This window comes from Ovis canadensis, chromosome 12, assembly GCF_042477335.2.
Source record: "Ovis canadensis isolate MfBH-ARS-UI-01 breed Bighorn chromosome 12, ARS-UI_OviCan_v2, whole genome shotgun sequence".
Classification (NCBI taxonomy): domain Eukaryota; kingdom Metazoa; phylum Chordata; class Mammalia; order Artiodactyla; family Bovidae; genus Ovis; species Ovis canadensis.
Genome location: NC_091256.1, coordinates 77,866,872 through 77,882,110, shown reverse-complemented (window position 1 = coordinate 77,882,110; position 15,239 = coordinate 77,866,872). Strand labels below are relative to the sequence as shown.

Genomic DNA, 15,239 nt, shown 5'->3' with positions numbered 1-15,239 from the left:
TATTCTTGGCTCTTAACACAGTGACAGATGTTGCTGATACTGGTTAGTTGTCTTTTATTTGATGAGTCAATGCCATGTTTGAATATACTGAAGAATTGGCCCCTAAGAATAGCCTGCATGGAACAACTGCAGATGAAAATATTTTCAAAGTTGAAACAACATTAATTGATTACAGTCTGAAGTGGAATCTGTTAAGATGTGCTATAACTGATGGTGATAAAAAATACCATTAGTTTAGAGAAATTTACTAAGGTTATTAGAGAAATTGACAAGGCTTATTAAAATGTAAGGTTTTAAAAGTCTATCTTTATTCTTTGTAGTATTAATCAGCAAGCATTTGTGTAAAACAGTCATGAGTTACTGAGCCAGTACTGTCCATGGTGTATCTCACTTGCTCTTATGGACTTAAATATGATCAGTTCCATGAATTTTTGTCAGAATTAAAAGGTGAATATACTGAATTATCCTAACTTAGTTTAATGTCTTAATGGTAGAAAAGTTACATTTTAATTTTTTGAGCTTAATACTAAGACTGAATTTTCTTTGAATGAGAATTGTTCTCAAACACCATGACTGCCTACTGAATGGCTGTGGAACTTAGTTTTACTACAAACTTGACAAGGTTTCTTAATTAATTCAACTTAAAATTATCAGACAAAATCAGCTCTTAAATACAAAATCTATATTGCTGATAGTCATTCCGTTGTTTGAATCACAAGTCATCACAAGTTGCTCTATGCATTTTCCACTGTCAAACAAAACTTAGATCTTGATTTCCCTACAAATTTGCAGTGAATATATTTTCTGAACTCAACATTCAGTTTCAATAACATTTGTCAGACTTTGATGCAAATGCAGAATAACTTTCCACATTTAAAGTCCATATTTCTCTGAAAATGAGGTCCTTCCATCTAACCCTCAATTGTAATTGATTAGCTGGTTAGCAGAATGGCAGGGTGAAAGTCAAACATCAAGAGAATATAAGAGAATTCTACAAATGCCTTTCAAGTAATGAATATAATCAATTAAAATCATGTTTGTGAAATGACATTAGTATTTGAATATCTATTTTTGTGAAAAGACATTTTCAAAGATGAAATACATAAAATCTCACTACAGATCAGTATTAACAGATGAACATCTGAATTCAACTTTGGTGACAGTAATCATTAACTTTGAACTCTTAGTAAAATGTTATCCTTCCAAAGGAACTCCATTCTCATTAGTAGACTTGTATTACAACATATTTTACAATTTTTATAATTATCAGAAAGAATACCAAACAATTGGTAGACATTTATTTCTATTTTTTATGTAAATATGAACATAATATCATTGATTTTCTTACAGTCTGAAAAACCTAAAATATTTTCCAACTTTGTTGTTGTTCAGTTGCTCAGTTGTGTCTGATTCTTTGCAACCCCATGGACTGCAGCACGCCAGGCCTCCTTGTCCCTCACTATCTCCTGGAGTTTGCCCAAGTTCATGTCCATTGAGTCACTGATGCTATCTAAAGATCTCATCCTCTGCTGCCCTCTTCTCCTTTTGCCTTCTATCTTTCCCAGCATCAGGGTCTTTTTCAATGAGTCAGCTGTTCATATCACGTGGCCAAAGTACTGGAGCTCAGTCTTTCCAATGAGTATCCAGGGTTGATCAATTTCCTTTAGGATTGACTGGTTGAAACTCCCTGCAGTCCAAGGGACTCTTAAGAGTCTTCTCTAGCACCACAATTCAAAAGCATCAATTCTTCAGTGCTCAGCCTTCTTTATGGTCCAACTCTCACAACCATACATGACTACTGAAAAGACTATAGCTTTGACTATATGGACCATGGTTGGCAAAGTAATGTCATTGCTTGTAACTCATTCGGTTTGGCATTTTGCATGATGTACTTTGCATATAAGTTAAATAAACAGGGTGACAATTTACAGCCTTGACATACTCCTTTCCCAATTTTGAACCAATTAGTTGTTCCACATAAGGTTCTAACTGTTGCTTCTTGACCTGCATATAGATTTCTCACGAGGCATGTAAGGTGGTCTGGTATTCCCATCTCTTTCAGAATTTTCCACAGTTTCCTGTGATCCACACAGTCAAAGGCTTTGGCATAGTTGATGAAGCAGATGTAGATATTTCTCTGGAATTCCCTTGCTTTCCCTATGATCCAACGAATGTTGGCAATTTGATCTCGAGTTTCTCTGCCTTTTCTAAACCCAGCTTGTACATCTAGATGTTCTCAATTCAAGTAATGCATAGGGCCAGCTTGAAGGATTTTGAGCATAATCCTACTAGCATGGAAAATGAATGCAATTGTATGGTAGTATGAACATTCTTTAGCATTGCTCTTCTTTGCTATTGGGATGAAAACTGACCTTTTCCAGTCCTGTGGCCATTGCTGAGTTTCCAAATTTGCTGGCATATGGAATGTAGAAGTTTAACAGCATCATCTTTTAGGATTTGAAACAGCTCAGCTGGAATTCCATCACCCCCCATGAGCTTTGTTCATAGTGATGTTTCCTAAGGCACACTTGACTTCACACTCCAGGATATCTGGCTCTAGGTGAGTGACCATACCATCATGGTTATCCCAGTCATTAAGACCTTTTTAATGTATAGTTCTTCTGTGCATTCTTGCCAGCTCTTCTTAATCTCTTCTGCCTCTGTTAGGTCCTACTGTTTCCATCATTTATTGTGCACATTTTTACATGAAATTTTCTTGAAGAGATCTCTAGTCTTTGCCATTCTGTTGTTTTCCTCTATTCCTTTGCACTGTTTATTGAAGAAGCCTTCTTATCTCTTCTTGAAATTCTTTGGAACTCTGCATTCATTGAGTTGCATATATAGTTCCATTTCTCCCTTGCTTTTTAGCTTCTCTTATTTCCTCAGCTATTTGTAAAGCCTCCTCAGACAACCACTTTGCCTTCTTACATTTCTTTTTCTTGGGATGGTTTTGGTCACTGCCTCTTGTACAAGGTTACAAAACTCTGTCCATACTTCTTCAGGCATTCTATCAGATTTAATTCTTTGAATCTAATCATCAATAAGTAAACCTACCTGCTGCTGCTGCTCCTGCTATGTCGCTTCAGTCGTGTCCGACTCTGTGCGACCCCAGAGATGGCAGCCCAAACCTACCTATTTACCATCTTTCCCCTTATTAAAAAAGGTTTGTCAAGTTCTGCTATAAATAATTGGTTAATACAAATTCAAGCCACCATTTTTAAATCTTAAGAAAGGATATTTACTCAGACTTTAAATTTTAATTTTGATTTCAGCCTACTGACATTAATCTGGAAATGTTTATCAACTTTATGGCTCAAAGTGTCTAAATAAACTGGCTGGCCTAATTAGTTGGATGATACATTAATGAAGTCCAGAACATAGGTTCAAACAGCCCCTTACCCTCTTACAAAGGAATATCAGTTGTACTGAAAAGGGTTTATTTAAAAAGTTTGTATTTATGAATTGAGAAAAATTACTCAAAAAACATTTCTAGCTGACAGCAGAATAATATACCATCTACTGTTTAAATTTCCCAGATACACATTTCTTCCTGCTTCAATTTAATTCACATATACTTTTCTGAGTCCTGTACTTCCGTTTGAGGAAAGCTATTACTGGTAAATGCTATGAATTCATTGTACATTAAAAGGTACCACTCAAAACCTTTATACCAAAACTTTTATATACACTCAAAAACTTTTATACCATTTGGGGAAATTTTCACATCTGAAACTTATCCACGATTAAGTAAAAAATCTTTACCTCAAACTACTAGCTATGAATTTGCATGATCTCCCCATAGGTTATTAAATGCTCATTTATTTCCTTTTCCTTTCCCCCCATTTTCTCTCCATATCTTTTATTTTTCACTCATATTTTCTCTCCATTTCTTTCCTTATTCAGGCAAACTGCATTTCTGCCTTTCAGGTGCATCAGATCCACCTGCTTTATCCTCACATAAATAAAGAAAATGAGTGAATCAGCTGCAGTGAGAAACATATTCTCAACCTGAGATCTATATTAGTATTTCTCCTAGTTCTTCCAAGTATGCTATATGTTTCATTTATTCTTATAAATAAAAGCGTTTTTGCAAGTGAAATAAAATAAGCTTAAGATTATACACTCAGAGGTGTAGACGAGCTTGCCTGAGAAGAAATGGTATTATTTCCTGAATTATAATACTTAAAATTTCAGGGTTACAATGCCTTTCATCTCTGACAATCTCAGGAGGTTTAATCATTCATTACAGAGTCTTCTCTTCTGCGTGCCTGAGGGCATGATACTGAATGAACAAGAGGATCTGAAATGAAAAAACCCAAGTCCTATGGAAGTAGGAGTCTCATTGAATCACCACAAGTATTCATCACAGACTTTGGCAACAATGCAACAATGTAGAGAAGACTACTTAACAGCTTAAGGGAAATATTGCACCTATTGTTTAAAAGCCTGGTTCTGGTAGGAGGCCAATGGTAGCAATGGTACTTTTGTTTAACTTGGATGCCTATATAGCTAATTTTTCAGTAACATTACTGTGCTTTGGAGGACATGTCTATTCAAGACTAATTCCTTCCACATGCTTCTATTTATAGACAGAAATGATTTAAAAGCCTGTATTAAGCAAAATCTTTGATTCAAAAGAGTTAATACATAATGCCAGGTTGTCTGCAGTCGTGTTTCAGTTCAGTTCAGTCGCTCAGTCGTGTCTGACTCTTTGCGATCCCATGAATTGCAGCACGCCAGGCCTCCCTGTCCATCACCAACTCCCAGAGTTCACTCAGACTCACGTCCATCGAGTCGGTGATGCCATCCAGCCATCTCATCCTCTGTCGTCCCCTTCTCTTCCTGCCCAGGTGCTATTATTAACCCCATTTTAGAAATGAGGAACTGCAGCTCAGAGGGGTTAGGCAATTTGTTCAAAGTTGCAAAGCTAGTAAGTGGCATAAGTTGGATCTGAACCCAAGTTGGCTTAACTCAGAAGCCCAAGTTCTTATTGATGACCAAACAATCACTGTCCAACAGAAATATAATGACCATATATATAATTTAAAATTTTCCAGTAGTCACATTAAAAACATGAAAATGACACATTTTACTTAGTTCAATATATCTAAAATATCATTTCAGATGATAAAATTATTACCCATTATATTTTAATATTAGGTTTGTCTTTGAGATCTTTCCTGGTAGCTTAGCAGTAAAGAATCTGCCTGCACTGGAGGACATGTGGGTTTGATCTCTGTGTTAGGAAGATCCCCTGGAGAAGGGAATGTCAACCCACTCCAGTATTGCTGCCTGGGAAATCCCGTGGACAGAGGAGCCTGGCAGGCTACAGTCCATGGGATTGCAAAAGAGTCAGACACAGCTTTGTGACTCCACAACATTCTATATTTACAGCCTGTCTCAATTTGAACTAGCCACATTTCCAGTGCTCAGCAGTCAACTATAGCTGATGGTTACCATACTGAAAAGTCTGTCACTAGATAATTTATTTACTGAGCAAATATTTCTTGAGAGCTACTGAATGCCGGTGTGCATGCTATCAGACGTTAGTGAATATGCAAAGTAAGGTCCTTCCGAAGTTACTTTCCTTGGAGAGAAACAGCAAATAAGTAAATAAACCCATAATTAAGCAATTAAACTATCAGACAGTGATCCGTGCTGTAAGGAAAACTAGGACAATGGAACAGAGTCATTATGTGATTGCTTTGGATTGGGAAGATCCTGCAGAAGTTTCTGAGGTATCTGAACTTTTCCTGAGTGTCATAGGCTACAGAAAGAAGACAGTGCAGGGAGCAGAGCCACCAATAAGCCTGACTGACCTGATGAGTTCTACTCTTTTCTATGGTGTAATTCTTTGTGCCTACAACAGAATAATCAAATACCTTCCATGGCTCCTGGCATAAAAATAAAATGACTTGAGTGGTCATCTTCCTCAGAGGATATTGAAGGTTTTAGTGAAACGAGGGCTACATACCTCTGATGGGGACTTAACTGAAAGAAAATAACAGCACTGCTTAAAATATTTAAATTATTATCATGTGGTCTGAAGAAAGACCAAGATAGAATGAAAATAGAATAACTGACTTGGTTGCATACTATCAGCTTCATTTTATTTCATGCATCTCTACTCTTTTTAGAGCTCTTTAAAAACCTCTCTAGGTATACAGACGTTTAACTTATGTTCCACTAACAAATAAGGGAATACCTGACCTCTTAAGTGAGATCATATGAAAATCACTAGACCCTGAAGAAATACATACTTAATGATAAAATGCATTAAAATTGGATACAATGTTCTAGCTTAAAACACAAGAAGATAGGCTTTTGCCCTTGAAGTAAGTACCATTTAAAATTATTCTGCATTGAATAAAAGAGCAACCCTGATTTTCAATGTATAATGAGAACTGATAATAATAGTAAAAAGCATAAGAAAGTCACACTTACTATAGATTGTCAGTTTTATATCCTTGGCTTGTTTGCCAGCTGCATTAGACACAGTACACTGGTAGCGTCCCTTGTCACTTCTTCGTGCATTCTTTAAATGTAAAACTTGTCCTCTGTCTAGAATTTCAATATTAGGGTCCTCCAAAAATAAAGGCCTAGAAAAAATACAATATTATTCTATGGCTCCATTTTCATTTTCCTAAACATTTTCTGTTTTATTAATCACAACAGAAATCATTAAGTTGTATGAGTTTAAAAATATGGATCAAAGTTGAATTTTTTAGTTGGAATCTAAAAAATGCAATGATATGATTAAGTACTCCTGTTCAGAAGAGTGGGATTATTAAATCACTTTATTAGTGAAAGTTAATTATCACTTTGAGATCAAAGATTCTTCCTTTTAACTTAAATTGTTGAACAGTAATAATAAAACATTTTATTTCATTCATTCACCACCCCCCTTTTTAAAATTTATTAGATAGTTTTTCTTTTCTGAATGATGGTAGAAAATTTAAGTGTACAGGAGCTTCAAGCCAAGCAATATTATTTGTAAACTAATACTATAATACCTGGAAAAATATTCACAACACATAGTTATTACTAACTAAAGACGATATCAACTTTCCTAATAAGTAGGTATTATAATAAATATGAATGCTTTCATAATACTGAAATACTGAAAGATATTTATCCCAAAGGTAGTTCATATATATTTGTCAAGGAGTCTTTTTCCACTATTCAGTCATTTACCAACTACTATTATGTGACTGCTTTATGTTTGGTAGCAGCTTTATTTAATACTTAAAACATCATGTTCATTAAAGTCTATGATATCTTAAGAGTCATACCTTTAAAATTCCATTGATATTCTTTCAGGAAGACCTATATCTTGTTTTTAAAAAGCTGCAGGGAATTTGCCACATGATAAATGAATGCAGTGCTATATTAAAAGTCAGTACTAAGACTACAAGATTAAAGAAAACACTTTTAATTTTCTGCGACAGCATCCCTTATTATTCCTTGGTATGACACTTTGTTTGAAGTTCCCTAAAACTGACAGAATAAAGTTCCTTACTTAAATGTATTCTGTTTAAAGAAGCGGAATACTTGATAATGCTACTCAAATTTAAGCAACTTTAAAGCTTTCACTGATTGCTCACTATGCAAGTTTCATAAAAACTGAAACAAAAAAAGCATTATAATAGGAAAAGGTCTTCTTGGTTTATTGCCACAACGTGATTCTTTCCTCTTACCATTATCAGTTTGTGTTCTTGCACACATTTTTCTAAACATTTCCACTCCGAAACATATTGCTAGAGGAATCTCAAGTTGTTATACATAAATGGCCTTGTATTATTGTTCTATTTTTAACTTGACAATAGCTATGGAGATAATTTTGGTGCCTACAGCTTTTCTTTTTAATTGCTGTTCAGTGTTTCACAATATGACAACACTGTATGTCACCTATCCATTCTCCCAAGGTCAAGCTTTAAGCAGTTTTCACCTTTCTGCCCTCATTGTTTCAGAGAGAATTAACATACAAGCCTTCCTATGGAACAGACAATTGACTTCCCTTTCCTAGACACTGGAAGTACAACTGCTGTATTAGAGCATATGAACATTTAAATTTTAATAGATATCAACAAATTGGCTTTCAGAGTACTAATTTATTAATACCTTGTTCCATCAGAGTATTATATCCTAACCTACCAAACTCTAAGACAACTGATATTTTTCAAACTTCTACTATTTTTTTGCCAAACTGACCTATGAAAAACAAAGTCATGTTATTTTTGCTTGCCCTCTCCAAATTATTGAAGGTAAGCATCTTTTAAAACATTTATTGCTTAACTATATAACTTTCTAATTGCCTGTTTATACCCTCCACACATTTTCCTATATTGTCTTTCTTAACACATAAAAACTTTTCATACAATCCTTTGTTTCATACACTGCAAATCTTTACTTTTTGCTCCTTAAGTCTTAGATACCTACTTTCAGAAATTATAAAAATACACAAACTGTGACCATGCTGTAACAGATAAGCTCTCATGAGCAGTACACATCATTGCACCTATTATCAATGTGGGCAAACCTCAGCAGCCCTTGAACTTGAAGTCTAGGAAACATTTAATTGCTCTTCAGGGGGTGTTCTTTTTGCCCATATTGTAAACTAGCTTAAGTATTTATCTTGATGTCATCAGCAAATTTCATTTTTTAATAATGCACAAAATTCCATGTAAACACAAGATTAGTTCCTTATTTGGATCTTGCATTTTTTCCTTTGTTGCTCTTAATATATATTTGTGCTTAGTTGCTTCAGTTGTGTTCAACTCTATGCAACTCTATGGACTGTAGCCTGCCAGGCTCCTTTGTCCGTTGGGATTCTCCAGGCAAGAATACTGGAGTGGGTTACCATGCCCTCTTCCAGGGGATCTTCCGGACCCAGGAATCGAACCGGGTGCTCCTGCCTTACAGGCAGAATCTTTACCAGCTGAGCTACCAGGAAAGCCCTTGCATATATTCAGTGTATAACAAATTGAATTTCTCCATGTCTCTAAAATAAATTCCTAGCATTTATAAAGCATCTTATAATTCATAAATTTGAGACCATTTTTGAATACTGCTTTTCCTTCATGTTCACTTAATAACACCCTAGCTGGTAAGATACTTAAGAGGGAGAAAATCCACATCTATTTACAAACAGTTGGACCCTTGCAACAAATATAGAAAAAGTACTCACTTGCCATCTTTGAACCAGTGAATAACGGGAAAGGGGGTGCCTTTCACCTGGCATTCAAGTGTGGTATCCTGGTTCAGGACAACTGAGACTTCACCAGGGGAACCAGCACCTATTATGGTGGGCGGGACTTAAACAAAGATATTTCATCATGAAAACCTACGACTTAGCAAAAAGAGTAGAGAGGGGAGAGAAGATAATGATTTCTATAATATTTCAACAAGCTTTTGTCAAAAAGAAAATATTATGCAATAATCCTGTTTTCATATCACATCTGTAGACCCAAATATCAAATTTAAATATAGGAACACATTCATGAAAGATCTGACAGCAGAAAATAACTTGGAAGAATTGTGGTAATAAAGAATTCATTTTGAGCAACATTAAATCAACACACAAAAGGAGTTTAGAATATAAATGAGCAGTGAAGCTCATATAATGAAATTTACTACGGCTATCCATTTTAAATAATGAATGACATAGTCAACGACAATCTGATAATGTTCAAATTCTACATATTATACCATAGTGTTGTTTGAAATATACTACCCTTGTCTCTTTTAAAGGCCTCCTATGCTAAAATTGCATGTCAGATAAAATGTGAAAAGATTCACATTATATCTCATGTGAAAAGGTGCTAGTTTTTATTCTTAGAATTATCAAGCATATTAAAGAGCTCCCATAAACTTCCCTGAACTTCAAATCCTCTCCCTTCACATCATGTTATGGTGATTAACCTTCATCTGCAGAGCCACATGTTGTGCTGTGCTTAGCCGCTCAGTCATGTCTGACTCTTTGGGACCCCAGGAACTATAGCTTGCCAGGCTCCTCTGTCTATGGGGATTCTCCAGGCAAGAATACTGGAGTAGGTAACCATGTCCTCTTACAGGGGATCTTCCCAACCCAGGGATTAAACCCAGGTCTCTCGCACTGCAGGAGGATTTTTTTTTTTATCATCTGAGGCTCCAAGGAATGATCAGCCACTAAAAGGATCAATGCCAAGAGGGGCGGGTGGTGATCAGATTTGTTTTAAGACCATGCTGGCTTCCAAATGAAGATCATATTCCAGTGGCAAAGAGTGGATGAAGTAGACTTGTTAGGAGGCTATTACATTAATTCAGTTTATAATTGACATGGGATTAAGAAGCAGACTTAACAGATGTAGACAAATTCACAGAGTTGGGAAGAGGGAGTTAGGAAGACTCGGTGCCAGGTTGTGGCAAAAGAAAGTGGTAGTATGGAGGTGATGGTCACTATGATGTGACCACTGAAGGTGCTCAGAACAGACATTTACTGAGACCTTTCTAAATGACTTCCCTGGTGGCTCACAAGGTTAAAGCGTCTGCCTATGATGTGGGAGACCTAGGTTCAATCCCTGGCTCAGGAAGATCCCCTAGAAAAGGAAATGGCAATACCCTCCAGTACTCTTGCCTGGAAAATCCCATGGACGGTCGCAGAGAGTCAGACATGACTGAGCAACTTCATTTTGTTTCTTTCTGTTCTCTATGTAACTAAGATATTGAGCCAAAGATATTGAGCTCAAAGAGCCAAGATACTGTAGAGGAGATTAGACATACAGCCTGAGAGCTCAGAAAATAAGTCTGAGTTGGAGATAAAAATGTGGAAGTCATCAGCACACAGAGAGCAGTAAAAGTCAGGAGAGGAAATGAGTACCAAGATAAATAATGCCAATGAGACTGATAACAGAAAGATTACTTGGTTTCTATAGCTGATGCTTATAGATAATAATGGTAATTTTGGTAGAGGAATGCAAAGTACTTCAGGCTTTGACAACACTAATGAGACAGAGTTTTTATGTTATAGCAGTTGATGAATGATCACTCTAACGCAGGATCATCCCCAGACCTCATTTCCACTCCAGACTTACAAATCGTATGTCCTTTGAGGAGCAAAATATTGAACATGAAGGGAGTCATTTTATCACAAAGTAAACTTTAATCAGCAAAAATAATTCACAAGCTAAACTTATGAAAATTTTAATTTATGATTAGGATTCCAACATTTTAAATATTTTAAACACCAATTTATTTCAGTTTCAACCTGTTCTCAGAATTCTCCCCACTTAATTAGAATTAGGGCTGAGGTAATTTAGTTACAGAAATCATTCAGAATGCAGAGGAGGGTGAATTTGTTACATTTATCAGTTCAAGTACAACCCAGGAGCTTCAGGCTGCTGCTGCTGCTGCTAAGTCGCCTCAGTCGTGTCCGACTCTGTGCGACCCCATAGACGGCAGCCCATCCGGCTCCCCTGTCCCTGGGATTCTCCAGGCAAGGACACCGGAGTGGGTTGCCATTTCCTTCTCCAATGCATGAAAGGGAAAAGTCAAAGTGACGTTGCTCAGTCTTGTCCGACTCTTAGTGACTGCAGCCCACCAGGCTCCTCTGTCCATGGGATTTTCCCAGGCAGAGTACTGGAGTGGGGTGCCATTGGAGGTCAGCAAATGAATGAATTTTACCTGCATTATCCTCTATAGTTACCTCCCAAAGAATTTCCTGACCACCTCAATAGAGAAACTGACAAGAACAGTAAAGACATCACTATATGATAAATAACAAATATCTACAAACTTTCTATATCATATAGTTCTGATTAACCAATATTAAAGACAAAAATAATATGAGTAAAAGGAATCTATCAAATTTTCATCTCTTTAACTCTTTAATACAGTCAGTGCTATGCTATATAAAACACATTTGAATCGTAGTTTTTTAAAAGAATATTTTCCTTACCTAGCACATCAATGTTAAAATGCTTTTGAGAAGCGCCTGCAACATTAACTGCTTTACAGGAATATCTTCCTGCGTCCTCTGGAGAGGCTCTGAAGAGCTTTAATATCTTCCCATTGTTTATAATCTGAATACTGCTGCTCTCAGTCACCTTTTAAGGCCAAAAGGGTCAATGTTATTTCCAATCCTAATAAAAAGGCCTAATTAAAATTAGAAGCAAAATGTTTATATTGCTATTAATAAGACCGTCACATCTGAATGATTAATTTCAGAGGCATAGGCAAAGATGTACGCATATCTGGACATCTCCATTTACCTGAACATCATCTTTATACCACATAACGATGGGGGACGGAGTACCTTCAACTTCACAAAAGAGACTGGTTGGCTGGTTGACCAACACGGACACATTTATTACTTGTTCTTTATCTTTAATTACTGGAGGAACTGCAAAAAGTGAGGAACTGTATTTAGTTTAAAATAAATATTATATATAGTTTCTTTATTAGGACTTTGGAAAGCAAATCTGAGGTATTTGATAGCTAGAAAACGTTGGTCAGACTAAAGCAAAGCTTTTACTATTAAATGAAGAGCCTTGACAATATATTTATAAGTAACTCACTAAATTTTTACTTTAATTATTCAGGTATGAATTAAAATGGAAAATGAAAAATTAAAAATGAAAAAAATTCAGTTATGTATTAAGGATACATTTAAGGGAGAAACTATTTATTTCACATACCACTCAAAGTGCAAACTGCTCGTCTCAAGTTATGTGGGACTACTTTGCTGATAAGAATGAATATTGCCCAGTATTTATGGAAGACAATATCCATTAAATTTTTAAGTGTATATATTCTTTGACTCATGCAAAGTGCCATATGTACATGATTTTCACTGAAGCATTACTTAAAATAGTATACAAGTGTTACCTAATTAAATGTTCATCATTAAGATGAACATTTATGTTCATTATGAGCTTATCATAGAAAGCTACGTCATGGTACAGTGGGATCCTAGTTAGGCATAAATAAGAGTTAGGAACACTCTAAGATAGAGTATTTAATGATACAGGCAAGGTATGCAGTAATCGATAAAATGGTCTACTATAAATTCTTTTTATATGTAAAAAAAGAGGGTGAAATATATATTCGTATTTCTTCATTTTTTGCAGAAAATATCTCTGGGAAGATACACACAAACACATACATACCCCTAACAACTTTCCTTGCCTAGAGGGAGGATAAAGTAGATGGCTTAGCTCAGGGCCAGAAGACTTTTGACTTTGTAGCTTTTTCTACCATTTGAATTTTCAATGATGTAAAATCACAATAAAAAATTATATGAAATTTTAAGTCAAATGAATACATGAAGTTAGACCACTAGTTTTTAAATTGATAACAGGTCTTTCTATGTAAATATTAAATGATACTACACTGAAAGAAAAACATATAAAGGAATTTGAACATGTTACATATTCAGTTATATGATTTTATCTGTATTTACCATGGACTTTGAGGTTATATCTTCTTTCTGTGGTTCCAGCTTCATTGACTGCCACACAAATATACTCCCCGTTGTCATATGGTGTAACAGAAGCAATAACCAACAATGTGCCATCTTCTAATATAGAAATACCAAGCTCTTGGCCTGTCAGCTCTCTACCATTCCGCAACCATTTGATGGTTGGTTTGGGGGTACCTAAGAAAGAAATTAAACCTTTGTGATATTTGACAACAAAATTAGAAATCACTATTAAATATCAACTATCTTGAGGAGAAATAAAATTTCTCATCATTATACTATGTATCCTTAGGTACTTTCAAGATACGGAATTTTGCAGAGATTATGGTATGTCATCTCTCTATGTCCTGACTGGTTTTAAAAGATCTAAGGTCTCCAGTGTAGAATTTGATCAAAGTCATTTTTATCAAACATTCAGATGATAATAAGCAAAACATTTTCTTGAGTGAGTTCATGGTATTAACGAGAGAAAAAGCTATTTTAGTTAAATAGACTAGAAATAGGCAGAGCTTTGGGGTGATAATAAAGGAAGAGCAAAAATAAGATACTCTCAGAGGAACAGACGTGAAGATTATGCAAACACAAAGAGGAAAGGAATGATGTACAGAAATGACGCTTCACCATTCACATTTTAACAGTGAATAATATATGAAACACACATACGATATGTAAATAATGATACATAAAACACATAAAACAGTCCTGATAGAGCAGAGATGAGGAGAATCTGCTACTCACACATCTTGTGGGGATCCCACTCTGTTAAAGGAGAGGGCATAGATTGATTCTTGAGTTTTTATACTGAAAATAAAGTTGAGAAAGCAGTGAGCAGAACTGCTTTCCTGGATTTATTTATGACCAACAGAGTGAATGGACATTATATGAATACAAGTGATAAAACAAAATCTTCAAATGCATAATGGAGCCAAAAGGACATACTGGAAAGAGACAAAGATTAACTCTATAATATGAATCTATTTATACAGCAAAGAATGTGCCAGGCACTGTTCTAAGTACTTTCACATTTTACTTAATTTATATAAAAAATAAAGCACATTAAATAAAATCAATATATTGTATGAGACAGGGCTAACAATCTTAAAGCATAATAAAAATATCAAAGAATGGAGAATGGTCATATATCAAAGACAAGTACACAAAAGGCAGGAATACACAGAATGTATTATTAAGATTAAACTCAAATTGAGTCAAAGTATTACAAAACTGACTTTGACTATTAATGACTGAATTATAAAAATGACTATATTTGTGGGAAAAAATAAAACAAAAATAGTGGCATATTTCACTGTAAGATGCTGACTGATGAAGAGAATATAAAATTGATGGACTACAATTGCACATGTTGCCAAGGATAAAAGTGGGTTATAATCATTTCCTTATATCCTACTTATTCCTTAATGGACTTCACAAACTTCTCAACTAGTATTTGCTGAGCTAATAAATGAAAAAGCAAATTAAGAAATTCTGGGCTGGCAGAAGCACAAGCTGCAATCAAGATTGCTGGGAGAAATATCAATAACCTCAGATAGGCAGATGACACCACCCTTATGGCAGAAAGTGAAGAGGAGCTAAAAAGCCTCTTGATGAAAGTGAAAGAGGAGAGTGAAAAAGTGGGCTTAAAGCTCAACATTCAGAAAACGAAGATCATGGCATCTGGTCCCGTCACATCATGGCAAATAGATGGGGAAACAATGGAAACAGTGACAGACTTTATTTTCTTGGGTTCCAAAATCACTGCAGATGGTGACTGCAGCCATGAAAT

The 15,239-nt window shown here is 35.4% G+C and overlaps 1 protein-coding gene across 1 annotated transcript in view; it reads right to left on the bottom strand.

Moving 5' to 3' along the window:
* Positions 1 to 15,239, bottom strand: part of HMCN1 (hemicentin 1) — a 543,718-nt gene that overhangs the window by 229,518 nt on the left and 298,961 nt on the right. The window contains exons 26-30 of the mRNA XM_069546297.1: positions 13,439 to 13,633; positions 12,249 to 12,379; positions 11,936 to 12,083; positions 9,188 to 9,314; positions 6,445 to 6,599 (exon numbers count right to left, since the gene is read on the bottom strand). Coding sequence (XP_069402398.1) covers positions 6,445 to 6,599; positions 9,188 to 9,314; positions 11,936 to 12,083; positions 12,249 to 12,379; positions 13,439 to 13,633 — 756 coding nt within the window. The remainder of the gene's footprint in view (positions 1 to 6,444; positions 6,600 to 9,187; positions 9,315 to 11,935; positions 12,084 to 12,248; positions 12,380 to 13,438; positions 13,634 to 15,239) is intronic.